The 26,541-nt window shown below is 35.7% G+C and overlaps 1 protein-coding gene across 26 annotated transcripts in view; it reads left to right on the forward strand.

The window, feature by feature from the left end:
- The window catches only part of CSPP1 (centrosome and spindle pole associated protein 1), a 65,738-nt gene that overhangs the window by 20,750 nt on the left and 18,447 nt on the right, over window positions 1–26,541 (forward strand). For 16 of the 26 annotated variants that reach the window (XR_012659236.1, XM_075085195.1, XM_075085171.1 and 13 more), the window contains 16 exons: window positions 363–808; window positions 4,372–4,473; window positions 5,110–5,192; window positions 6,977–7,070; window positions 7,972–8,029; window positions 10,968–11,140; window positions 11,857–11,972; window positions 13,608–13,686; window positions 14,030–14,150; window positions 16,065–16,212; window positions 18,541–18,693; window positions 21,000–21,112; window positions 22,206–22,355; window positions 23,611–23,757; window positions 24,595–24,699; window positions 25,804–25,870. Coding sequence is in view for 25 of the 26 variants with exons in the window: in XM_075085195.1 (XP_074941296.1) it covers window positions 363–808; window positions 4,372–4,473; window positions 5,110–5,192; window positions 6,977–7,070; window positions 7,972–8,029; window positions 10,968–11,140; window positions 11,857–11,972; window positions 13,608–13,686; window positions 14,030–14,150; window positions 16,065–16,212; window positions 18,541–18,693; window positions 21,000–21,112; window positions 22,206–22,355; window positions 23,611–23,757; window positions 24,595–24,699; window positions 25,804–25,870 (2,155 nt within the window). In the remaining variant the exon portion in view is untranslated. The remainder of the gene's footprint in view (window positions 1–362; window positions 809–4,371; window positions 4,474–5,109; window positions 5,193–6,976; window positions 7,071–7,971; window positions 8,030–10,967; window positions 11,141–11,856; window positions 11,973–13,607; window positions 13,687–14,029; window positions 14,151–16,064; window positions 16,213–18,540; window positions 18,694–20,999; window positions 21,113–22,205; window positions 22,356–23,610; window positions 23,758–24,594; window positions 24,700–25,803; window positions 25,871–26,541) is intronic. The other 10 variants (XM_075085185.1, XM_075085190.1, XM_075085187.1 and 7 more) reach the window with 1 other exon arrangement.

The following is a 26,541-nucleotide window of genomic DNA, read 5'->3' on the forward strand; positions in this document are numbered from 1 at the left end:
CAGACTTGCCTGAATTGGATAGAATAAAGATACCTTGTCTCTTGACGAAGTATAAAGTTCAAAGTGTTTTTGATTCTTTGCACCTCTGAATCTGAAGGTCAAATTGGACTTCGTAAAGACCCGTCCAGGTTTGATGGCCATTCTTCTAAAAAACATTAGATAAGAAAAAGAGTGGGTTTTTTCCCCCGTCAAGAAAAATCCCTAGCTTTTAAGCCCTCCTTGAAGTATTTTTCTTGCTTACCTCCTGCCTTTTCTCTAGTACCTGCTTAGGGATTGTTTGAAGAAATACAAAGCCATGTTGTTGCTCAATGTGATTTGTTTATATTCAGGTCTTTTAATATCTTTTTTTTTTCATTAAACAGAATGAGATGAACAGGAATAAAAAAGCTATTGCCGTTACCAGGCTCCAGCCAGAACTACATACGGAAGTACAGCCCTGTAATACAGGTGCAGAACCTCCCAAGAAGGATGCCTTTACTTCTACAGAATGTTATGAGGATCTGCCGAATAAGAGGTGGCTGGAGGAAGACAGGTATCATAGGTTAGACGATGAGGTTGAATTAAGAAGTCGACTATTAAATAAAAGACTTGATGAAGATTTGGATGCTCCCAATCGAAGACATCGTGGATTTGCTAGCCAATCTGTAATTCCTATTAGGAAGCATCACAGACTTGATGAGGATCGTGATTTTAGCAGAAGATACTACAGAGTGGATGATGATCCTGACATAAGTGAAGAAATGGACCCTAGATTTAGGTGTGAAAGTGCTTATGACAGAAAAACTCCCCGGGTTTTCTATGCTGAAAGGTATTCTTAATTCTCCTTTATTTCTCTAGTGCTTGTTGACAGCCATGGTTTGCTCTCACTGAAAGTTAGACAAGAATCACATGTGAAAGCAGGATTTTTGTACTTACTTTAAAAGGAACTTTGCAATCATTTTTAGGAAAAAAAAAAATTTTAAAATTGGAACAGTACCTAAGACTATACATCACACATTAGGGAGCATTTTATATATTATGGCAAACCAAGGATACTGGAGAAATTACCCCAGAAAAAGAAGCCCACAATTCATTTTTAGGAAGAGTAGTTTGTGAGAAAACATGTTGGTATTTGAGAGCAAACCTCTGTGCTGGGAACCCAAGATTACATTATTCCTCACTTTACAGATCTTGGGAACATGAGCATTTTAGGTGTGTGGGGTTTTTTGGGTTTTCTTTATTTTGCCTTTGTGTTAAGCCTGTTGCCAGAATCATTTTACTGCAGTTGCTTCAGTGAAAGAGACACCACTGTCTTTCCCTTGTTAGGCAAAAAACTACCTTTTTTTTTTTTTTCCTAGACTTAACACTTCTAGAAAAAACAGAAGGGAACTTGTACCACTCAACGGTGTTAAATATTATGATCGTGTTTTGTTGTTAATTGCTGGTCGACTGATTAAATGATCTTTTGAGTAATTGTTTACAGGGATAATTTTCTGGATAATGCTACAAATTAATAAGTGGAAAAACAAACCCTAAAATGCTTTTCTATTGCAAAAGTGTTTTCTAAATTGAATGAAGTCATGCTTCTTTTCCAGTTTCAAATGCCAGTAGAGTTAAAATAACTTCTCTACAAAAACAGCTTTCGATATTCTTTTTTCAGCCTTTAAAAAAAAACTTTTAAAGGAATTAAGTAACTGTGGATAAAGTGAAATGTCTGGAAGCATTTGGTAGACGCAGACTAAATAAACAGATTGTTTCAGAGTTTCAGATTGTATGTTCAGATGTCCTTCTAAAAGCATGTATTCATACAATGTTTCTGTAAAAGGCTAGCAAATGGACACAGTGGTTAAATAGATAGCAGGAACAAGATTGCCCATTTTCTGCTGAATGAGATTCTGAGAAGATAATGCAAAATAAAAAAATTGTTCCATCCTGTAGTGTAATATTGGTAGAAATGAGCAAAGGAGGTTTTAGGGTGAGGTATTCTTGTCCTACAGCTTCTCAGAAACAAAAATATTAAAAGCTTGACTTGGTGTCTAACAAAGATAATCTCAAAAATATGGACTTTTTGGTTAACAGCAACGTTAATCCTCTACATTAATTAACACCCAGAAGGATGAATGTTCTCTTTTTACTAGGTAGCTGTTTGCCACTGTCTAATGCAATTGGACACGGAGTAAAATATTTCAATAAAACTGACCATTTGATAAAGTTTGAGGGTTTACTGTGTTTCTCAAAGAATATATGCAGAACTATATATGTTAAATGTCAGCAAGGGTGGTGTTTGAACTAACAGTATTGTTTTGAACAGAAGTATACTAGTTCTTCGTTATTGCAGAAAACACTGACCGTGCTTATATAAATGTCTGTGACCAATATATCTCTAGGCAATTAATTGCTTATTTGGAGAGGCATTTGAAACAGTTTTAGTTCCAGCTTTCTTTTGAATGAAAGTACAGAAGATAGTCTTACCTTTGTTATTGGCAAACTTGGTGCATCTTCTTAAAAGAAGTTGCTGGACCATCACCTGTATTGCCTGAACTTAAATTTGTACATAAAGGTTTGGTTTTTTTGTTGTGTATTTTCTTCTTTGCTGAATTTTTATTGAAAATGACTTTTAATTTTTTTCTATTAATGTGCTTTGTAATCTAGTACTACTTTTTTCTACTTCTCAAGTAGCTCCACTTAACCTTTTATGAACTATATTCAGCCTCTCTTCAAGGAGGAGAAACACATCTGTTAGTTACTGACAGCTCAGCTTCTGAAGAGCGAGCATGTTTTCTTTCTACGTATCAGGCAAAGTCAACTTCTCCCGAACACATTTGATTCATGACAGAAGCTAAATTCAGAAGGAGGAATATTTTGCTGTACTAAAGTTTTCAAGTTTTTGAATGGGCTTTGTTAGTTTGGAGAGGCAGGTGTTTGTACCGGGACCTTTCAGAAAGGTTTCTGTTTTGACGGAGACACAGGGTTGTGGCATATTTCAGAAAATAGAAATGGTGACAGGAAAGTGAGAAGAAGTGCAAAATGTTTCTTCTGAGTGGAATGCTTTAGTCCATCCCCAGCAGCCAGGTCTGTCCTATAAACAGGATACAACAGCTTCTTGATTGAATTGAGCCAACGTGTCTGGACCTGCCATGCTAAGCTTGCTGCTTTTTACAAAAAAACTTTCCACTTGAAGCCAAAGGTTTGTTTTTTTGCTTCCTCCCTGCATCCTTTCATCATGCTGTGGTCTAGGCTTTCTGTTTCCTGAGTGTGTTTGTCTTACGTGACCAGCCTTGTAAGTAGCAGGTTGGTCGTTATCAAAAAGATATTCATGATCATGAAAGATCATGTTATGCCAAGAAGATGGATGTCATTCTTTCATGTTGTTCTTGGGCGTTGTTAAGATGCCAATATGGTGTTTAAGAATCTACTTGCATCCTTTTGCCTTTGATTATTGGCTTTTATTTAAATTACAGAGATGGGCAGAGCTATGGATCTTTTCACATAAAAGAATAAGTTGGGGTTTTTTTCTATATTTCCTTAAGGTGGTGTGTTTGGTGTTTTTTTTTTTTTTTTTGCGTGTGTGTGTGTCTGTGTGCTTAATAGGAAGTCCATGGCTCTGTCCAGCTCTGGAAAATATATAACTTTGTTAGCATCAGTTGGGTACTTTATTTTTCAATGAATACCTCTTCTTGCCGTATTTTATCAAGATAACTTGAAGTCCTCATTAAAGAGTTGTTAATTTGCAAGGCAGGAAAAGCCTGTAAATTCAACTACCTCAGATCTTTTCAGGAAAAGCTCCCTTGTGTCCATACAATTTTTGGCATCTTTGGAATGTTTTGAAGTTTTAATTATATTACTTCATCTCATATGTAGATGATTCAAATTTTAGCTCTTGAATGTTTGTATTCACCATGTTACCTGTATTTTAACTTGATCAAAAATCACCTCCCTCTTTTAAATGGTATCAGGTACATAATGAAGGGTAGGTTGTCATTAAAGAAGCTTTTCCTAAGTGAATTAACTGTTTCACCAGGCTTGCCCCATAGCTTTGTGCTGAAATTTGTGTAGACTTTGTTGGCTCCTGGGGATTAGGAGCAGCATGATCAGCTTCTGTTAATGCAGTGTGAATGCTGAATGCTCTTCAGCTCTCAGAACCTTCCACCAGGCTCAGTAGACAAAGGTTGTGTGAAAGCAGGCTTGTGAATTCAGACTCTAGACAGAGAGCCGTCTTGACAATGCTAGGAAAGTGAACTAGTTGTGGAAATTTTCTGTGATATTTTCAGAACTGCTTCTGCCGTCCAGTGTGCAGTCAGGCTGCGGACCCGTTTGCACGAAACTGCTCGACCTTCCGTTTCAGGTTGGATGTCTAGGCATGCATTGCTGAATATTTTCTATCTCTTTAAGGCCCTATCTGGATGGAATAGTAAGAGATCTACCTGCAGATTATGAAGACGAATTAAAGGAGAGAGTACGTGTGCAGCAGATCTCAAGAACTGGAAATTCTAGGTGTGGTATACAGGGTATTTTTCTGGTAATTGCACTACAAAATCATGGTGAAAGGAAAATGTTTAATTAAAATCCCTAATATGTTGTCTGAAACAGCTGATAGTTTTTAATGCAGCTACGATATAGTAGAACAAGAAAAATGTGTTGAGAACATCTGTTGAAGCTTGCATGCAGGTTTTCTTTTTGAAACACTACATCACCTATTCTCCAACTGTAGACTTTTAATGATTAGAATAACATGGAATTCTTTTTTGATAGTAGTTTTAAAATTTTTTTTTTCCTCTTGTCTTGGTTTTGCAAGTCTTGAAGTGATCTAAGTGGATGAGGCAGAAGCAGAACACTTATAAAGTCCTTACATAAACTCTTGACTGGCACCACTCAGTCTGTCAACATTGTTGAAGTGCTCAACTGAGTCAGTGTTTGTGACGGCTTCAGAAGCCCCAGGGAAACGAGGACTATGAGAAACACCTTTTTGCCAGGCGGTTTCTTCTTTTGCTTGTGTTTCTTTGGATTTTAGGAAAGCTGTTTGTCATAAATGTATTGCATAGTGATGTAAGTTCTTCTATCATGTTTCACATAGACTGCAAGTAAATTCTTGAGTTTGATCTTTCCATTTTCTTTTTTTGTCTTTGCCAGAAATCAGATACAAATTAGTTTTTCAGCTAATGAACAGGCCAAGTCTGCTGCTGAAATGCCACATGCAACAGGCCTTGTTCTTGGTATGTATTAAAACGTAACTAATGATACTGAGTTACCTTTCTTAGTATATTTTATTTTTCTTTGGGAATAATTAAAAACTAGAAAAAATAACCTTTTCTTTGTGCTAGTTGTCCCCAAGACTGGTAAATAAATATTATTTACATAGAGAAAATAAAAAATGGAAAACATGTTCCTTTTCCCCCTTAATGTAACAGGGCTTTCTAATTAATTTTGAAAAGCCCAAGTTTTGTCTTAGATTTCATTAACAGCTTAAGGCCCAGATACATTCTTAAATTCTTTAACAATACAGAGGTTGATATTTCTCCTATACTTCATTTTGTAAAAGATACAACTTGGTATTGAATTTTAATTACAGAAATACAGAAAATGGTACTGTTCATAACCTTGTGCAAGAACAAGTGATTCTGATCATCTCTTACTGCTTAAATGTAGCCGTAAAATTTAGCAAGGAACTTTATTATTGAGTGTAGTAGAGAGAAATACTGTTGAAAACATAGCATTCCTAGCTAAATTCAGAAAATTATAAGGCAAGAATAAAAGAACTGTAGTAGTTCTTCAGATGGGAGCCTCTGAAGGTAAGCTAGGTTTGAGTTGTGGAAAAATTGGCTAACAGTTGTCAGAATAATTTCTTTTCATTTTTATATTTGAACTTACCTGATCTTCAGTGCTATATGTGGCAGGTCAGGTTTTTGGAACTGTTTAAAGGCAGCATTAAAACAGTGGTGTTGTAATGGTCAGTCTCTCTGATCTGTTCAGTCATCTCCTTTACAGTAACTTGAGTGCATGAAGTTGTGAATTTGTATTCCTAGCAGTCCTGGTTAGGAGAAGAATATTGTTAACTATGTTGTATAAAGATGAAGTAAATTAAACCTTGAAATATTTGGAAATGAGAAGTGATTCCAGACTTCCCCAAAATCACAACTCATGGAGGTTATCTTGCACGTTTTGGTCACTTTACAGTCCCAGCACAATAATAGAATAAAAAATTCAGTCAGTCGTGCATCATGGTTGGTTTTTTTTGTTGGGGTTTGGTTTGTTTGCTTGTTTCTTTTTTAGTTTCAGTTTCTTTGCAGCTTCCTTCACTTTATTGTTCAGGTCTACTTCACTGGAGATCCACAGTGACTTTGTCTATGGAAATATGTTAGGAGTCCTTGTGTCTGATAGTCATACTATAAAGAAAGTGGTGATGATGTTTGTTTTTGTTTTTACAGTAATGGAAGACTTCATGCTTATTGTGGGGGAACTAGCACAAGTTGAAAGTTTTTTAGGTTGCTTAAAATGTATGTGTGGTGTTATCACTGTTTCCTTTTGCATATACATATCAGCCAATACTTTGCTAATTCTAACTAGTCATGGGAACCATCCTGAAAGTGGAGTAATTTGCTTTCCTTCCTGTGAGTTTGACTCTTCAGTTTTAACTTTCATTTTTATCCAGGGTAATGCCTCATAATTTTGGAGTGCCATAGTGTATCTTCCTTAGCTGAGCATTAGGGGAAAAAATATTAAGTAACTTTTTTAGTTGCTGTTTTATCAACTAGCTTCGAAATTTGTAGCTTCCTGACTATAGAAAAACAGGCAAACTAGGAAAATTATAATGAAAATTTTAGTAGTTTTGTAGATTTTTTTTTTTTTTAATCAGTAAAGGTCCAGTGTTCTTATGCACATTCCCAGATTGTATATTCTGTGTTTCACATTCTAAATTGACTGAAATGCGATGTTTTTGTCTAGTATCTTTTGTGTATTTTGTGGAGCATTTACTCAAATGTGTGGTCATTTCCACTAGGTGGTCAGGACCGAGAATTTCTCCAAAGGAAAAAAGAGAAATACAGGCAAGAACTAATAGAACAGATGGCTGAGCAACAGCGAAATAAGAGACGGTAATGGAAAGTTACTATATTTGTCAAAGATAATGTCTGAAATTTAAAGGAGTTTAATGAATTCAATGTGGTAAGAATAATTTTCATAACTAAGGAATTCCAGCTAGCTAGGTAATACTGCATCCAATTAAACTCCTTGGCATGAGAACTTTTGTTTGTAATAAACAAATTCACCAGCTTTCAATGGAACAAAGGAAAAAAGGTTTTTTTTTAAAAATTAAAAAAAAATTTTTTAGTTTCTTAAGGGTAAAGAAGCTTTAACCAAAGTGAGCCTTTTTGCTGGTAGAGGAGTGTCTAATTACTTTGCGAAGTTGAAAACTGATCTTGTTTTGCCTTCCAATTTAGGAAAGTAACCTTTCGATTTCAAAACACTTGACCATCTGGCTTATGCAGATTAATAAAATATTTACTTTCTTGCTCTACCTATTAGTAGCTGCCTGCAGAATGATAGTATGGCTATTTAAAAAACGCACAGTGGTATTAGTGAAGGGATAAGGAATTAAAAATAATTTACTGTTGACAGTTTAACTGTGACATAAAATTGTATGTGCTGGACAAGCCCGAGCCCTGAAATTACAATATAGTACTTATGCTGTACTTTTGAATCATTCATTTCAATATGTTTATAATAAACCTCTTGCTGTAGTGTGAATAAAGATCAATTTTTAAGAAATGTCCTGAAAGGTTGTAGTAAAAAGCAGTGTGGTGGTTTGACCTTTTATGGTAGTTGGATTTTTATTAGGTGGAATAGATGATACTTCTTGAGAGTTCTGTTTACTTACAAATAATATACAGTGTCCTTCTTCCCTGACTCCAGGAGAAATCAGTTGTTACTGCTTTCTGATTTGATCCTTTTTTCGTCTTTTTTTTTTTTTTTTTTTTTTTTTTTTAACAAAATCAGTGAGAAGGAACTTGAGCTCTCTGTTGCTGCTTCTGGAGCTCGAGACCCAGAAAAGAAGGTAAGGAATTTGGATTTTCTTTCTCCTATATAGACTTCTTTTAATTACATGTATGCTGGGGTTGCTCAGTCACAAAACTCTGTAGGGCTTTTATAGAATGATAAATGTTGTGGGGTTTTTCCCTAGTAGGGCAATAGAAAAAAATTGAAGCCAAGGATGGTAGGGCTGTAACTCATTATAGATGCTTTCAGCTTAAGAGGAAAATATTTTCACAGAAGTTATCAAACATTTTCTTTTGCTGTGACCAAGTGGAAATTTTGTACCAGCAGTGGGTATCATGGAAAAAATACTTAGTGTCCCCCCATAGCCTGCACTTGCACACATTAGTAACCTTTCTTTGGGAATGAAAAGTATGCTGCAGAAAGTTTTTGCTCTTTTTCAATTAAAAAAGAATCCAGTTGTTTTGCAGCTGAGTTGATCTCATTGTAGCAATTTTTAATTTCAAATTTATAATTATTTTTTAAACTATCAAATGTATTGTCAGGATTACAAAAATTTGTTTTGTAAAAAGCAAGATGTTTGATATTATGCTGCTTGTAAGACTTAATGCCGAGTTACTGCTGTCTCCACTTCCTTAGGAAAGTGATTATTGTACTAGGAATTTTGATTAGCATATATGAAGGAGTAGATTATCAGCACTAGTAATGTTAGTAACAGACTGACTGTCACAGACCTCGTATATGTGTCTGCTAAGTGCCTGAAGCCATTGCATCCTGGGTGCAGTAGAGATCTGCTGTTGGAGATGTAGGATGGGTAGCTTTCTCAAGCAAGACTAAACTGGTTATTAATTTAATTGGTTACTAGTTTAAATTATCAACAGTGCTGTTTTTTGGGGGTGTCTACAACAAAGAAGGAAACTTGTGCCATTTCTGGAGTGTTCAGCAGATGTGAAAGGAACTGTTATTTTCTAGAAAATGAAGATGAATGAATAGCTGTAAGATGCTATTAGTCAGCATGTGAGGCAGGAGACTGAGAATGCATGTAGATAAGCAACGAAGCTGAATCAAAATTCTTACTCCTAAATGGGGAGGGAAAACACTGACAAGTGGTCTGGTTGCATATTCCTGCCCTTTCTGCTTGAAGTATCTGTGGTGTTTGTTTGATCCCGTTTGCGAACTGATTCAGTTTGGTTAGCTGGCGAAAATCTAAATCTTTTTTGCTGCTTTAGTTGGCTTAGAGGGGTCAGTTGGCTAATCAGGGATTCAGATGGTGAAAGGGAGAAGGATGGAGCATACCGATGGGAGCCAAGCAGGAAAAGAGGGAAAACCAAGCAGAGCATGCTGGCTTTTTTGGCACAGCAGGCTGTTTAAGGTCAGTGCAAACAGTTTTGTGTCATCAAAGCTGACTAGGCAGAAGCATGCTGTGCTGAAGCACTCTATATACCGTATGCATCTCAGTCAGAGACTGAAAAGTGCCTCTTGTAGGAACAAAATTATATTCAGAGCAAGTCCGAGGCATGTATAATGTTTTAAACCATTAATTTAGCTGAAACCCTTCAATTAAGTAGAATTGCTACATTCATTAAGCAGCAGTCACTGTTAGCTTTAAATTGCCTCTCAGGGATGGATTCTAATTAGGTGGATTTCTTGATTAATTACAGGTTGGTTAAATAGCAATGCCTGATTAAGAATCTATAAATGTAGAACGTTGTGTATACTGCTTGTGTAAAAGAAAACAATCCCCAGGATTAACTGAGTACCCTAGTCACTTCTGAAATTAGCTACAGAGCTGAAATCTGGGGCACTTTGGGAACAATTCACGTCAAACTTGTTACTGAGAAAGGCTGTTTTAAATGTTCTCCTGCTCAAGACACTGGATTGAAAAGACAAGTTAAAAAAAATAGTCTGTAGACTGCTTTATAACTTCAAGTGCTGTAGCTTGTATCTAATTTTGTATTCACATCTAGAAATTTGAAGTTAAATGTTATAAACAAATATTCATGCCTAGTAGATTTTGAGAATTTTAATCTTAATGCTGTAGTTCATGACTGGTGAGTACTAATTGCTTTGTATATACTGTCTTGCAGGCAAGTGATGAGGAGGTAGACTTAATATTTTGCTGAGATACTTCCATATTGCAGGGTATATGGTTTGCTGTTAGATATTTAATGTTTAGCTGGTTGCTGGTATTACTTTCTCTGAATGCATGTTAACCACAGCACTACAATGTTAGGACCAGTAAATTGAGAAACAAAATCTGTTTTACAGTGTATGAATTTTTTCTGGTCTTCCATTATATTGACTCATTTAAACAAACATTAAAATGTTCATGCATAGCAGCTGGAATAAGGGCTTTCTGGGTGTGACAGGATAGTTCTGTAACTGACTTGCATGCCTTTGCATTACTTGCCACGTTGCCTTTGATTTTTTTGTTTTTTAAGAGGCTGCCTGTTATCAATAAATATTTGTTTGTTTAAATTGTTATGGTTGCAAAAGCTAACAAAATCAAAGGCACCCAGAAAATAAAATAGCAGTATTGCAAGGAAATGTTTATTGGAAAAAGTCTCAGTGTGTGTTTGGTTTTGGTGATTATGAGCTATTTTAGGTTTTTTTGGGGGTAGTGTATTTTAGAAACTTTCCCTATGCATAATATGAAAGTATTGTCAGTGTAAGAAACTGGTGGCTGTACTACAAACAACTGTGTAAATGGGTTTGTTTTTCTATTTTTTTCCCCCTGGGTAATAACTAAACCATATACTTCCTGAAACCTGCCATAGAGGCTGGATTTTGTAAAACTGAGATAAACACGCCAGATTGTAGTATTAGAATTCCAGTAATTCTTGGGAGAGAATGCAATTACTAGAAAGTTGAACAGCTAGTTGGGACCCAGTGAAGTGTTTAACACAGCCTAAATCGAGGTTCAGAATATCTCCTAGTCGTAACAAAGTAACTGTGGTTTGTTTTTTTTTTTTTCCCTTTGTTTTCTTCCTCCTCTTCAGCCAAATAGATTGAAGCAGTTTGGCTTGACAGCAAGAGCTTCTGAAGAGAAAGTACCTCCCGAAAGGCCTAGGGTGGCTTTTCAGACTCCAGTGCCCATTCCTTCAGCCTCTCCAGTGAATGAAGACTTTCACAGGGGGCTAGCCAGCACTCTTGGTGAAATAGCAGCGCCCAGGTGCTTCACGATCATGTTCATTTTGCATGTTAAATAAGCTTGGTGCTAAGCATGTTATTACTAATTAGTGGATGTTTGTGTAGGATAAGAGTTGTGCTGTAGAAATTATGCCTGTGGCTGTAATACGGAACCATGTGGTGAGGGTGCTTGGGCATGTGCCTGGGGCACGTGCCAGCAGTGTCCATGCTGTTAGAAGGCTGGTATGGCGTGAGTTTGACCCCTATCAATTAAGCCCTGTCTCCTAGGGCTAAGCTCAGGAATGCAGTGTAGGCAAGAACAGCTTCCACTAGGCACTGTGGTTGAGACTTAAACTGTTTTGGGAGAGAGAAGGAGCTTTAGGCATGTGGCTAAAACTGTGCTGTGCCACTTGCCCTTTGACCACAGAGTAATCCTTGGCTTGTTTTATTTACTGTTACTGATGTAACTGGTAAGTACCATTAATTGAACCAGTTAAAGAAGGCGTGCTTGTTTTGTGTTCTTTGGATCTCTGGAATACTGTGGGTTCATGTACTACTCCCTAAGGGAAGGTTAATTTTCTACTGAGGCTTATTGTATCTTGTTCCTGCATGGCACTAATGAGAGGTCTTGGGCTGAGCTAAATCTAGAGTTTTCCTACCGTGAATTCTCTCTCTCTCTCTTTTAATTTCTTTCTCCTTTTGATGATCTCTCTTTTTAGTTGTACAACAAAACAAAAAATTGTTCATTTTTTCTTCAAGGCTTGCACCAATGCCACCACCTCCACCACCAGTTTTGACAGACTATAGAACGCCTTATGATGATGCATATTACTTTTATGGGGTTAGGAATCCTTTGGATCCCAATCTTGCATATTGTAAGTTGATGATTTTAGGTGGATTGCTTGTTAGAGTGATTCAGATGACTGCTTTTAATCTAGTTAAATGATGAATAATGTAGAACTAGTAACAGCAATTTAAACCCATTTCTTAGATGTGTATTGAATGAAAAGTAGGCTTTTTTCAATACTGGTTTTGAATGAAGTAGTTTTCTCCAACTGCAAAAGGGCGTATGGCTTCCAGAAACGTTATTCATCACCTGAACGAGCTCTAGTCTCAGCTACTTAGCCATTACTCCTCCCAGATAATCTTCTTTATAGTTTTGATAATCAAAACAATCTTTCCTAAAATTGCTTAAATAATATTATAATTCATTACATGTTTTGGTGTTGTTACAATTTCAGATACAATTTTAAATATTTTTAAAGGAACTGTATGTAGTAATGAAACTTTTTATTTTAAGAACCCCTTTTTTATCAACCCTTTGACTACTTCATGATGATTTCACAAGTGAAACAAATGTGTGTGGAGGGACTGAATTGTGCGATTTTTAAAAATTATTTTTTTGCCTTTTTTAGAGGAAAAAACAAAGGCTTTTTAAAAAGTTGTTGTGTTACCTTCATAGAAAAGTTAAAATAAAGGAGGTAAAAAAACTTACAATCATAACTCTTTTACTGGTTGATTTGAATGAGATTCGTATCCACTGGGAAACTGGGGTATTTCAGGAATGTATGGGATTTAAGCCCAAAAGTTTATAGATTCCCCCTCCCCGCCCAGTGTAAATTTCTCCCTATCTTGAAATGTAATAGTTTATGGTTTTTGTTGTTGGTGTGTGGTTTTTCTTGGTGTGGTTTTTTCTTTTTTTTTTTTTTTTAGTTCCAGGCACCTTTTTTACCTTTTCTCTGTAATCTTATTTTGAGACCACAGTTCTAACTCACAGAAGTTTTGGGATTTTTTGGTGGGTTTGTTTGGTGTGGGTTGGGTTTTGGGATTTTTTTGTGTGTGTTTTATTTTGGTGTTTTGTTGTTTGGGTTTTTTCCCTTGTGTCGATATAACCTCTAGGGTAAAATGGCTTACAGTCGATAGAGTTTTAAAGAAACTAATACTTCAAATTCACATACTAGAGTTAGGTTGCCTCAAAGCTTGTTGTCACAAACTGGCATATTGCTAGTGCTTGAAATTTGAAAGGGAAATCGTTTCAGAGATTCATCTCTTACCGTCTTGAACACAAGCATTAGTATGGGCAGTAATTTCAAGCCCTGCAGTGGCAGAGTGCTGCAGGTCCTATTTCAGTAGGAGTACAGATGGCAAATGTACTGCGTTTCTGCAGGATGCAATGGGGCACTCCTCACAGTACAGGACACATTTGGAAAGCATGAGGACAAGTGTTGAGTGAGTTATTTCTTTTTGTTAGTTCATTTCAGAATATGTTAAGAAATTTTTAAATTTTAAAGGGATTTAGTTTAATTTAAGAAATAGATTTGTACCTTGGCATTGTATATTTTTGCTTCAAAGGGCATTAAGAATTGGATAAGTTTGTTACAGAAGTTGAGTCCTGTTTGTAATTCTGCAGTCACCAAGTTTGAGTAGTGAGCTCTGTTCATTTAACTAATGGGAAACGTTTATATGTGAGCGTTCAAAATCTAAAATAGTAATTTTTTTTTACTGTGTAGATGGTACAGGTATGATGGGAATGCAACCCACACCTAATCTGGATCCTCCTCTAGGCCAAGCCCCAGTAGAACAATCTGTGTAAGTATTTTCTGTATGCATATTCTTTGTATTTATCTGTATTGATATGCTTTTCATGTTGGGAGTATTTTGGTGACAATGGATATGCCTTTGAAATAAAGTGTGTTAAAGACAACTCTTCAAACTTATAATTAAGAAATTTGATCTAAACAATAATTCAGTGAACTATTTTTATATGGATTTATGAAAATATTTGAGTTTATAAACTGCCAGGCTGTGGAAAGCAACAGCTCTTACATATTTCAGGCAGGGATTTTTACATTTTTATATATATTTTTTTTTAATTCCTCCCCCCCCAGACACTATGATGTTTTCCTTTTATTTGTGTGGTTTTCTGATTCAGAAGTAGCATTGGACAGAGGAATACAGGAGACAGACAAAGAAGCATAGGAGTATATTCTGAAGAAAAAACAAAGCCTTCCAAAGAGGCAACCTTATCTTATCAACAGGAATTACAACAGCAGGTACTGAGTGATAAAGCTTCTCCTGCTTTCTTCTTTTGCTTTTTGACATATATCGGTTGTAACTATAGTTGTCTTTCAAACATGTTTATTTAGTTTACATGTAAAAAGCTTTCTAAACTCTCCCTCCCTTCATCACTTCCTTCTTCCCATTCCGATGACCCTGCTTTAGCTCATTTTAGCTCTTCAGGTGCACAATAAGCTCTTCAATTTTTTTTTTTGTCAGAGGCGAAGAGAATGTTAAGACTGAGAGCAAACAGATTAGTTCCAGGCATGGAGTTTTATATAATTTTCATAAACATAAGAACTTGCATCTTAAAAGCAATGAATTGTATTGCTCCGATATTCCTTCTGAAAGATTGCTTTTGAGCATTATTGCTATAATTATTAGGAACACTCTAATTTCAGTAAGTTCTTCATGATCATTTAGATGTTAATTCAAAAGCTTCCCTAATGTTTCCTTCCAGTGTGTTTGCAGGTGGTGTCTTATCTCTTTTCAGCTTCCTTTTTGATAGACTAGACAGATTTCTTGAGTCTACTGTCTTCCAGTAGGTGTCCTAGTGCCCTACTCATTTTAGTGGCCTTCTGCTGCTGCACCTTGTGGGAGCGTATATTTATAAAATGTATTTCACTATGATAAGACATGTTATTTCAGAAGAGGTTTTGCTAGAACCTGGTTCAGTGGCACTAACGTTTTCTTATCTTATTCTTCTTTATGTATTTCTTCAGAGGAGGTAAATAATTGCTATAAAAATATTCTCATTCTAATTATGATTGTTCATAGGAATAAAGGAGAGGCTGCCAATCCAGGTCAAATTAAGAATAAAATAAACATTTAGGAATAGTGTCTGATGTTGCAGTTACACTTCTCTGAAGGCATTTTCTCACTATAGCCTTAAGTAAATTTTATCTTGCTGTATGAGACACTGCACAATTTGACATAAAGGTCTAATAAATGTGGCACGATACCGTCTTTCAAAGTGACTGTGCTGCTTATGGTTGAAAGTGAACAGAAGGTATTCTGTTTCTTATTTTTTACCTGTAGACAAACCTGACTGACCATTTTTCTAAACAGTCGAAGGGGCTGGGTGGGTCTTTATGTTGACTCATTATATCTCTTATGAAATTGATGACATTGACTACTTGATAAAGAGAAATGTTAATTTAGTGCACAGAATAAACAAACTTAAGAAAAATACATTAATATATTTCAGCTATGTAAATAGTAGCTCATATTTTAAAACATTAAAACATTTCTATTCAAAATAGAAGATGGACTTTTTAAACAGCTTTTCTCTTTATAAATGCTACATTAAGTTATTAGGAGACTTACTTATAAATTTAACCTGATTTTGAAGAAAAGGAAAAACAAACCATATGAACAGTTCTGTGTTATTTGTATACATCATCACATATTACTGCAGAAAACTATTTCATGAATGGTTACAGAATTGTGTAGCGTTCTATTAAGGTATTTATTGTTAGGAGTCTTCCCGTACCTCATTTCATTTCCTCTCAAAGTTTAGGTTAAACAAAACATACCAGGCTGAGAGAAGTAAGTGCTGTAGTATTGTGGAATTTTGCCTGTTTAATATTCAGGCAGCATAAACTTCTGTATCAAAGATCCAAAGATATGGGACTTTTGATCTACTGCAAGTGTCAGATGTGAACGTTTCTGGAACTTGGAAGTGTTATAATGTGTATCTATATATTTCTCTGATTATGCACAGCTGGACATGCATGTTTTGTCTAAAGTATTCAATGCACTGCCTGCAGTGTAGGCAGTGAAATGTTTGTGATGTGCTTGATATAGATGGGGGGAATGGGTAATGATAGCATTCAGCTTGCTCCTTTACCTTTTTTTTAAAATTATACTTAGAGTGATATTTTTATGCCACTGACTTTGTTTGGTTTTAGATAAGAGAGAGAGAAGAGCGACGTAGACAAGAGAGAGAGGAGAAGGAACGCTATGAAGCCAAGTTAGAAGCAGAAATGAGGAATTACAACCCCTGGGGAAAAGGTGGTGGTGGTGCTCCCCTCAGAGATGCAAAGGGAAATCTGATAAGTATGTTTGCCAAAATTATGGGTTGTCTTTTCAAGATTGATGTTTTCTTGCTCTCATAAGGGCTTTGTTTAGGTATGTTATTCCTTGTTTTGTAACACTGGTAGGCCTTTACTGACAAATAGACATACTTGTTTCAAGCAGATGCACTCTAGGAATATTTAAGTGAGTAATTATTTTGATTTCTGTAGAATCCTTTGAAGAGTACAGTTTGAACAAAATGGGAAACACAGGATATGTCAATTATAAGTGAAGACACAATGCATTAGTAAAGGGGGAAGGAGGAAAACAAGCTGTTAGAATCATCTGCAATACAAATGTGCTAAAGCTTGTTGTGAAGACTTTTATTTCCACAAACAGTTTTTTTCATTCTTTTTCATTTTTAAAATAACTTCTAGGCTTAGAAAGCTCTACTTGTGACATGGAAAATGGAAGCATGTTTGAATAAATATATAATGCTAAGCAGGATATTTAGATTTCTCTAACCAACACTGCTGGTAAATGGCTATATAAATAGCAGTCAGCAGTAACTTTTTAAAGGCTTATTTTATTTTCCAAGTGCTGTTTTACTTAAGATGGGAGTAGTGAGCTGGGGGATAGCTACGATCCGGGAAAGTTGTTCATCCACGCCTCCAGTAAATCAGAGCTAGGTGTAAGATTAAAATTCAAATTCCTGATCCTGATTTTTAGTGAACCCTACAGGAATAGTTTATCTAAAATAAAAATGTAGTTAGTAGGCACAATTATATTTGCATATTTCAAAATCTTGGCCTGTGCTAGCTCTCTTCATTCTTATCTTTAGCATCTGAGTGAGTGAGTCTTAAAATTTTATAACTACTTATTTCTAATGTGAAACAAATTGATTTTCTTGTTATTGGAATATGATGCTGAATTCTGATTAGATTTTTAAAATATGTCTCCTGATAATAAAATATGAGAGTTTTCAAAGCATGGAACACTTACTGGATAACAGTTTATGTATAAATAATTAGTCTCAGTTTTATGACACCTGAGCGACATATCTCTAAATTCATTATGTAATTTGAGGATGGGGGGTAAAGTTTAAATACTTTTTAAAGACTGTGTGCCCAGATAATAAGTTTAGAAGCTTGTGTTGAAGATCCAAGCTTTTGTTTATCCCCAGAGCAGATAGAGGTGCTCACACTGCCTGACTTCAGGCACTATATTTAAGTGTTTGGCTTCTTTCTCTGGGCTTTACAATGGTGTGAGTAGAGTGGGTCAGAGGAAAATGTAGGTGTCATATTAGCCTGAGCTCTGCATATACCTGCCGAGAAGCTTATCTCTATCCATACATGAGGAACCAAGAGAAAGAAGTTTCTTAGCCTGCTTTCCTGAATTACACATGCGAAGTTATTTTCCCCACCACAGTTTAGCAGCACGATGGATAAGCAAGCTATGAGTCAAATATCATGAAACATAACATGCTTTCTGCCATGTCTTTTTTATGCAGCGTGACTTGTCTTTTTATTCTCTTGAAAACATCTGTAAATAGCTTTTGAGACTGATGTATGCAAAAGGTGCTTTACAGAGAGTGATGTAATTTAAAGTTCTTAGAATCTGTGTGCTTAAGTAACTACAGCAGTTCATAATCGTTGGGAACACTGTTTAAAAAGATAATCTGAAGACTGTGTAGTACTTCTTTGTTTTGAAACAAGCCTTCTAGGTATAGCATGGTGACACTTCAAAACAAGCTGAAGTTAACATCTTTGATCAGGATTTTTATGGTAACTGAGAGGCACCAAGTAAATTTTGGTCGAAATGTTGGATGACGTTGTTTGGCTTACATACAGAAACCTGCACCTGGATTATTACAAAAGACATGAAGAGCAAAATACACTTTATGGTTCAATTTTGCTTATAATTCTTAATAGTAATCAAATAGAGATTCAGTACTTAAAATACCAATACTAAACTCAAAAGTGTTTTACAGCTTTAAGGAAATAGAAGAAAGGGTGGTTTCTGAGCACATGCTTATCAACACAGACTTGTCAGTCATTTTTGTCTTCGAGCTCTTTATCTTTCCGTTTCATAGCAGTTTTGGGCAGGAGAGCAGGAAGTTTTGCTATGAAGAATCATTCCTGGAGAAAGAAAACCACCAAAATAAATCTTTTAATCGGTGAATTCCTAATGACTGGTATTTCACCTATAACTTCTATATTCTTGTCTTGGCTTAAATTTTTTGTTCCCATAGTTGGTATGCCCGGGAAAAGTGGAGTCTGCTCAAAAATCCCTGTATTTTTGAGATTCTGTGGTGAACATGGCTTTTATGAGAATAAATTATTATAAACAGTTATTTCCCCTTTCCTTTAGCGGACTTGAATATGATGCACAAGCAAAACGAAGATGCATATCATAATCCAGAGGCAAGACTATATGAAGATAAAAGGGCTATTGTATCTGTTGACCTAAGTTTGGCCTCCCCAAGACCTGAGAACACAGAAGCATCTACAAATAAAATAGCAGGTTTTTAAGAATACTGTATTACAGCTCTAATTATAGGCCTTAGTGATCAAAATTCTCTAGTTTCTTTACTCCTTTCTAGTAGTCCTATGATAGTGTTAGTGCTTTCTACCTGCAAAGTCAGTATCATGCTTCTTTCCCAAACTACTACTTTGCTGTCACTGTGTACACTGCAGTTGTATTTTCTTATCTGTCTTGTCAGTAATGGTAACTAACTGTTTTAGCACCTAACAGTCAGGATCAGTATATTAGTTTTCCAGGCTCAATGTTATCTAATGAAATCTTTATACATATTTGTTTTACTTTTAAATGACACGTTAAAATACAACTGTATAGTAGGAGGAAAGATGGAAATAAAAGGAGGAGGAGGGTCTGCAGATGTATGATGTTACAGGTTAAGGTGAAGTTGGCACAGTAACTAGGTTAACAAGTTCTAAGAAGTTACAGGTAAATTGGGTACATATGCAGCCCTGTGCACTACCTCCAAGTTTTAGGGATTTATTTTATTTTCCCATTTAAAAACCAATGCATCGTTCTCTTCTTATGTTTTGTGAGACATCTAAATGAGAGCTGTGATACTCCAGACCTGTCCCTAGTCTGGGATGGCCAAAGGCCAGGATCAATGGTGGTCTCCGCAAGTCAGCTTAGATGTTGCTTTTCTTTCTCTGGTCTGAACTGTTGCACTTTTGTATAAAGAATTAAGTGGTATTTGGGGCATGGATCTACTTCGCATGATTACAATTTAGTGTCCTGACCACTAGCTGTAGAATCAGTTGTTTTTTTATTGTTCCTTGTGTCCTTTCTCTTGCTCTTTCTCCATAATATGCTGTACATTTAACCATTTATAAGACGTGAAACAGGCAAGGCCAAAGAAGTAATAATGCAGAATAGCAAAGAGCCCCCTGGTTAGATCACTTACTTTGGGATTAGGAGGTGGTGCAGGATCAGGGATGGGAACTTCACAGTCTTGCACCTTCCTTTTCATTAGTCAGGCAGTAATTGTATAGGTTTTGGTTTTGGTGGGTTTGGTTGTTCATTTTTATTGTTTTGTTTTTTTGGTAACACTACCCCATTAAAAGAGGAACTTGCAGGATAGTAGCGAGTACACAGTAAGTTTATGCCTTGATACCTTCCATAGTAACTTGTCTTGTGTCCATGCCTTTCAAATGGTATATAAACTTTATTCTGCCTATTTGCATGGAATATAGCCGTGTGAAGCAAATCTGTCCTGAAAGATCCACATGTAAAGTGGAATGGAAGGATTCAAACAGTGATTTCATGTAAGGAAAAATAATACTAACCTCAAAATGTGCTTCCTGGTATCCAAGCACATACTCCTAAGGCTAGGCTGTAGCAGTAAGCATGTGCATTCCTATGGGAATAAGCGCATGTGGTATTTCTGCTTTCATCTGACTTGGGTGGTACATCACCATACAGGGAATTGTAAGGGGGGAACATGAGAACAGCTGCAGCTGTGTTCGTCTCAGCTCAGTGGAGCTATGGCTCTTGTACATCCTTGAGGCACTGTCCTTTGGTGCAGACATCATACGAATGAAGAATGTGCTGTGTCAGCTGAAAAGTTAACACAATTTATTCTACTCTTCCTTTACTTTCTTTCTTTCTCCTCTGCTTTCTGTAGGGATCCTGTTCCTTGTGGTATCTGAGTTAATCCTCCTACCTAGAACTTTTGCAGCTGTATGGTTATGACACATTTGTAACTCAGGGCTAAAGGAGACCTGGCACTTCAAACTTCGTAGTATGGAAGGAACCTTATACTAGCAGAATTCAATTTTCTGACTGCTTAGAATTTTATTTGCCAGTTTTGGGCTTTGGTTTTGGTTTTTTTTGTAGCATCTGTTGCTATTTTACCTAAATATTTGTTCTGTTAAGATGTTCTGTTTTTAAAGAGTGAATAAACCAAGGAACAGAACTACATGTGCTGAGTCAGTATGATTGAAAGCAGTAAAGTTTTGAGATGTAAAATCTTTTCTATTATAATTAACTTATAGGTAACATTTTTAGATACTAAACTGCAGATGGGACAGTAGAATATAGGACTTTTATAGGTGTTATTTTGTAAAAAGGCAACTTGCTTGGACATTATTAATTGAGCAGTTAAAACCTGACAGTATTCTAGGCAGACAATGTAAGAACTTCTAATCCTAGCTATTGTTTTCAGCTGTAGCCTTGAATTATGGCTGTCGTAATTTTTGAAACAAGTGTCTCAGATTCCCGCTCCTTCACTCTGGCTTGCTGTCTTAAATTTGCTTTGGTTTTTCATCTGTAACTTCCCTCTCCTCCCGCCTTAGGTTTTACATTTGCACAGACCTCTCCTTTTGCTCGAGGTAATGTGTTTGGTGAACCACCATCTCCACAGCATCTTAAGCGACAGGAGTCGTACAAGAACTTTCTTCGTTTACAGGTGAATGTGCACACCAGTTATCTGGTTAAATAAATTTTTAAAAAAGGGGTTATAGTCCAAGTAAATCATCGCTGCTGACCAAAGACCTTACCCAGTCACAGCCAATTCTGTATACAAGAGGTATACTAAGAGCCATGTGCTGTTGAGTCTCTCTGATTTTGTCTTACATAAGAAATGCTTATAAAAGCAATGCTATTAATAGTTGGCTTCATTAATCTAGATTCTGTCTTTTTTTTCCTGAGTACAGCTGTCTGAATACAGTATTGAGTTCTCAAACTGTGCATACAGTAAAAGTTTGCATCCATAAATCTGTAAAGAAACAAAGATGTTTGCCTTTGGAAGTCTATATGATACAAACGGGTGTTCATCAGAATGAAGCAGTGATCAGTGAGGCAATAATAGTGTAGTTATTTATTGATGGGTATATAATCATGATTATTGTTCTACCAGCCTCTGTCTCCTGTCCATAATACTTCATCTATAATCTTATGCCACAAGAATTAAGTATTACATTAAATATCGATATCAAGGAAATCCTAGGTAGTTAAAAAGAATACAAATGTCATAGGGTATTTTGATGTGGATGTCTTAAAAAGAAAAGATCAAGGTTTTTTTCCATATATAGTGCTGCCAAAAAGAATAAAGAATGGGCAGACCTTTGGCTTCAGTAAGTCAGTGCTGTGTCTAAATATATTATAATTGTGGAATGGAAAAAGATAACTATTATGTCTTTTTGTTTTGGTTTCCCATCCTCCATTATTTAATCAGTGAAGAAAAGTGTTATGCCAGCACATCTAGAGTAGATTATGTGTTAGGAAATATTCGGGTTTTATTAGTAGCATAATTAGTGTTCTTACCAGAGGGTGGTTCTGTAAATAGTGGCCAAAAAGAAACGGTAAAATATCATCTCATTTTAAAGGAATTCTGAAGCTGAAATGTAAGACTGGCCCTAGAATTCTCTCAGTTGCTCTGTACAATCTTTGGTTGCGCAAGTAAGTGCTGCAAAAGTCACAGATCATCATGATGGTAAATGCTGTTCATCAGGTTATTGCTGGCTATTGACAATTGAATACTACTTTGCTTTATTTTCTAGATTGAAGAAAAGAGACGTAGGGAAGAAGCAGAGCGAGAAAAACTTAAAATGGAAGAAGAAAAAGAAGAAAAACGACTAGCTGAACAGAGGATGAGAATTCAAAAAGCATATGAAGATGAACAAGAAGAGAAAAGAAAGAAAGAGGAGGAGGTGTAGTACTTTGATACCTTGACTTTTTTCATTCTAAACTAACCCTTTTTAATATTTGTCCCCTAGATTAAGAAGGTAAACTGAAGTGTCCTGTGAATTGGTCTTTGTTTTTAAATGGGTCTACGTTAGCCAGAGGAGAGGTAGAAAAATGTCAGTGTTAACTGGCACATTCTTCTCACTCTTTATGGTATGCTACCAGTTTGAAGTACTGTTAATTCTTCAAAGAAAAATTGTATCGTTTTATAATTGGCAGTGGTGCTCTCCTTTATAAAGGAAATTATTTGTGAGGCCAATAAAAAGCTTTGTCCAATTGATGAATTAAAAAAACCAAACAACCCACCAGTTCCTGTTTGGTGGTTGTTTTTTCACACACACACCCCCACCCCCACCCCTCCCCCATGTCTCTCGCATGGAATTTGTATTCTGAATGTAGCTTGACAGGAGGATTTTGAAAAGCCTTTTTTTGAATTGGCCAGGATATATCGTTGAGATAAAAATACTGCTTGTTTTGGAAGAATGCCAAGCAAATCTAATGAGCACTTTTCATGGAGGTAAACTTGTGATTTAATTCAAACCCGAAAGCTTTATTTATCAGGTTTGGAAAATTGAATGAATTTGCATAATTCAGAATCTCATAAATAACTGCAGGAAGAGGACACAAGGCCATCAGAGATGGGAAAATCTTTCAGTATCCTTTTGGGATTATGAAAGATCAGTTCAGGATGTAGGACTTAAGGGTTCTGCTTTAGAATTCTTTAGCTTATTCTAGATTCTTCCCTGGTATGAGCAAGTTAGTTGGTGGATGTATTTTGTCTCTTGGATAATAGAGCTGGTCTAGTATAGAGTAGGAAGCTAATCATCGCTTTTCACAGACTGAAGACTAAAATTGAGACTGGATGATAATTTTCTCTGTGGGCTTGTGACAGGGTGGTGCATGTTGCAGTATGTTTTGTTTGAATTTAATTTTTGGAAATTACTCCTATAGTTTAGTTTAGCAGCAGGTCTGGGGACACAAACTGGTGTTTATTGAAGTTATTAGGAATGTTGTTAAATGATGTTAGCAGAGCCACAACTGCAGATGTTTAATGTTTCATGGCATAGTTTTTAATTTGACTGTTTGAAGTCAGCCTAATGAAATATGCTTTTCATTTCATATTAATCACTTTGATGTGTAATTTTAACTTCTCAAAGAAAACAAAGCAAAACTTTAATAATGTTGAGTCTTTTTTGTGTACTAATAATGTTTATATTACAGCGAAGACTGAAAAGTAGAGAAATAATCCGATTAGATGAAGAGAGGCAAAAAGAGGCAGAAAAAAGGAGAAAAGAAAAAGAAGAAAAGCAAGATGAACAACTTAGGCAATATTTTGAGAAAGAAAAGACAGAAGAAGAAGAGAAGACGGTATTGTTCAGTGACTTTCTAAGATAGAAATACTTCTTCCTAACTTTAAAAAGAACTGAGTTTTAAAGAAATTACATAATTTCTTAGACCTCTGCCTTCAGTGTTGTTCCCCTCTTAGTTCATCAAGCTATGGTACATGTTACAAGGTTATCGCACACACAGAGAACAGCTGATTGAAAAATCAGACATACTACAGTGGAAACTTATCTGCTGATCAAATTCACATTTTAAAAAATACTAAAAACAAGATAAATAAGAGCAAGCTGCACTCTGTAGTTGATTTTTATATCTGCTGTGAAGTACTGTTGCCTGCTTTTGCTGAGGTCCAAACACAAATAAAAATAAAGTTACATAATTTAGAGGACTGGGGGACTGTCCATCTTTAACAGTTATGTTCTTTGTAATTTAATTATTTTACTTTGACCTGGATGATGTAAGAAATCCATCACATAGAACCCTGATGGACAAAATCTAAGTAAAATATAGAACTGCTTCTCTTCTAGAAATTTCTGCAAGTAATTTCTCTGAAATGGACAGATATAATGGAAGTGTCTAGAGACTTGAGGAAGAAAAAGATGTCACCCATAAATTAAAAAAACTACATAATAGAAAAGAGTATTAAAATTACTACAGGTAGAAAATAAATCCCATTAAATAATTATTTGCAATAATTTTATGTGGCTAAGAGTTGAAAGTAAATTAAATCTAAAAATAATTAAGTTATGCAAAAGCATTTTTCAGTCAAATGAAAAATACTAACAAAACTTTTCTGTCCAAAAGCATACTTTATTCAGAATCTATAGGAATGTAGTTTCAATCTTGCTTTTCTCTTTGCAGTTTTCAAGGCAGCCTTCTCCCATTGTTTCTGCTCTTCAGAACAAATCAATAAGAAAAGAAGAAAGGATTCCCTCTGCTGAGAGTCATGTATCTTACTATGCACAAGTATGATATTTATAGTAAACTTTACTGATTCATTTAAGACGTTAGTGTATGAAATCCTACCAGGTTTTTAATGCTTGCCAGTTACTACTGGAATACCACAAATAACTGGAGACGGTCTTTATATTAGCCAGTCTTGTAGCTCTGAAATTTAATGTTCGTTTTTATTCAAAGTATTGAAGAAATATTTTGGGTTTTTTTCTTTTTTTCCCTACAAGCACATTTTCTGTAGAGATGAGCACCTCATTTTTGAGTGTACATAACTCTGTCCAGGCTCTTACCAAGGGTCTAACGATCTCAAGGTTTAGGATAAGAACGTTCACGTCTAATCTAGCAACACACTGTGTTTATTCAGAGAAGAACTTAGCTCAGGCATGAAGTTTAATGTTGATTCCTAGCTACAGACATTATTGTTTTATTTTTTATATTTTTGAAGGTGCAAAAAGATTATAACTGCTAATACACTTCACTTTCTTCTTTGCATCACAAATGAGTTACAGTAGTGGTCCCAAGACCACTCATTTCTTTCATTTGATTTAAGTCTTCCCTGGGACATTTTTTTTTTTTTTTAAAATGAAGTTCTCCTGTGAAGAGTAGATTAAATAATGGTCTGTGATATTTGAATCTCAGGCTACACTTCTGACTCTTTAGTGGAATTTTTTTTTTAACCAACTGACTGTTTGAACTGGGCTAAAAATTTGAAAAATTAATTTGCCATGGAAATTATAATTTGGCAAAATACTTTATAGTACAGTTTCAGAAAATGTTTTAAGACAAAGCTTAAACCTTATTTAAAACCGTTGCTTTCCTTAAATGTTAAGAATGTTCTGGAGGAAGGTTAGTTTATTTCTGTGTCTTTGTAGTGCTTGGTATAACTTTGTCTAGATCTCTGAATAGTGCATTATAGGTATTATCATAGTAATTTGGATTATACATTTAAAGATCAGATTTTAAAAAAATCTTCGGCATTAACAACATCTAAGGTTACTATTCTGTCTTCCAGTTGTAGAGGTAGCTAATGTAAATTGGACATAAAAAAAGGAAAAAATGTATGCTATATTTTCTTCCTCTGACATATTAACATTTCATATTCATTATGATCACTAGGCTCCTCCGCAACCAAGGGTTCCTTCTCCACCCGTCCCTGCTAGAAGAAATCAATTGCGTGCTTTTGGTAGGTATTGTCTTTATTGCAAGCTCACTTTCTATTACAATGAAATTGTTCTCAGTTACAGTTCATTCTTGCTTGCAACGGAGTAGTCTTAGAAACTTTGCACTTCTGTATGGGTGTTCTCTCTGTCTTAGTAGTATCAGTGTATTAGTATGGTATGTCTGAAGTATTAATACAAAATAAAAAGGCATTTATTGTGCATCTTCATCAGGAAATATTTTTTTTGTAAAAACTCTGATAATTGAATAATCTGCACAGGAAGTGCTGGATTCAGTCAGGACAGTGCTGAACACTGTGACCAGAACACTGCAAAATGGGAGGGTTTTGCATTGGCTGGATTAGACCAACAGTATGTAGTGCATTGCAGACCTAACTCTTGAATTCTACTTTCCTTTGTTAATCTGCCTAATCCTCTGCTCATTCCTCTTAGCTTTCACTGCTGGTTTTAAAATTCAGACATGCTGGGAGGATCTCTTTTGGTCTTCATGTTAGTTATCTTGGTAGTATGTGGGTGGAAAGCAGTTATTTTTCTTCTGATTCCTTTTTACAAGTATAAAAGAAACAACACATGGAATGTGACAATGAACGATATCCTACAAACGCTAACCCCCAGCAGTCAGTACCTGGGTCCATTCTGGGGAGTAATGGCTCTTCCAAATGGAAGGCAGAGTGGT

This window comes from Phalacrocorax aristotelis, chromosome 2 (assembly GCF_949628215.1).
Source record: "Phalacrocorax aristotelis chromosome 2, bGulAri2.1, whole genome shotgun sequence".
Classification (NCBI taxonomy): Eukaryota; Metazoa; Chordata; class Aves; order Suliformes; family Phalacrocoracidae; genus Phalacrocorax; species Phalacrocorax aristotelis.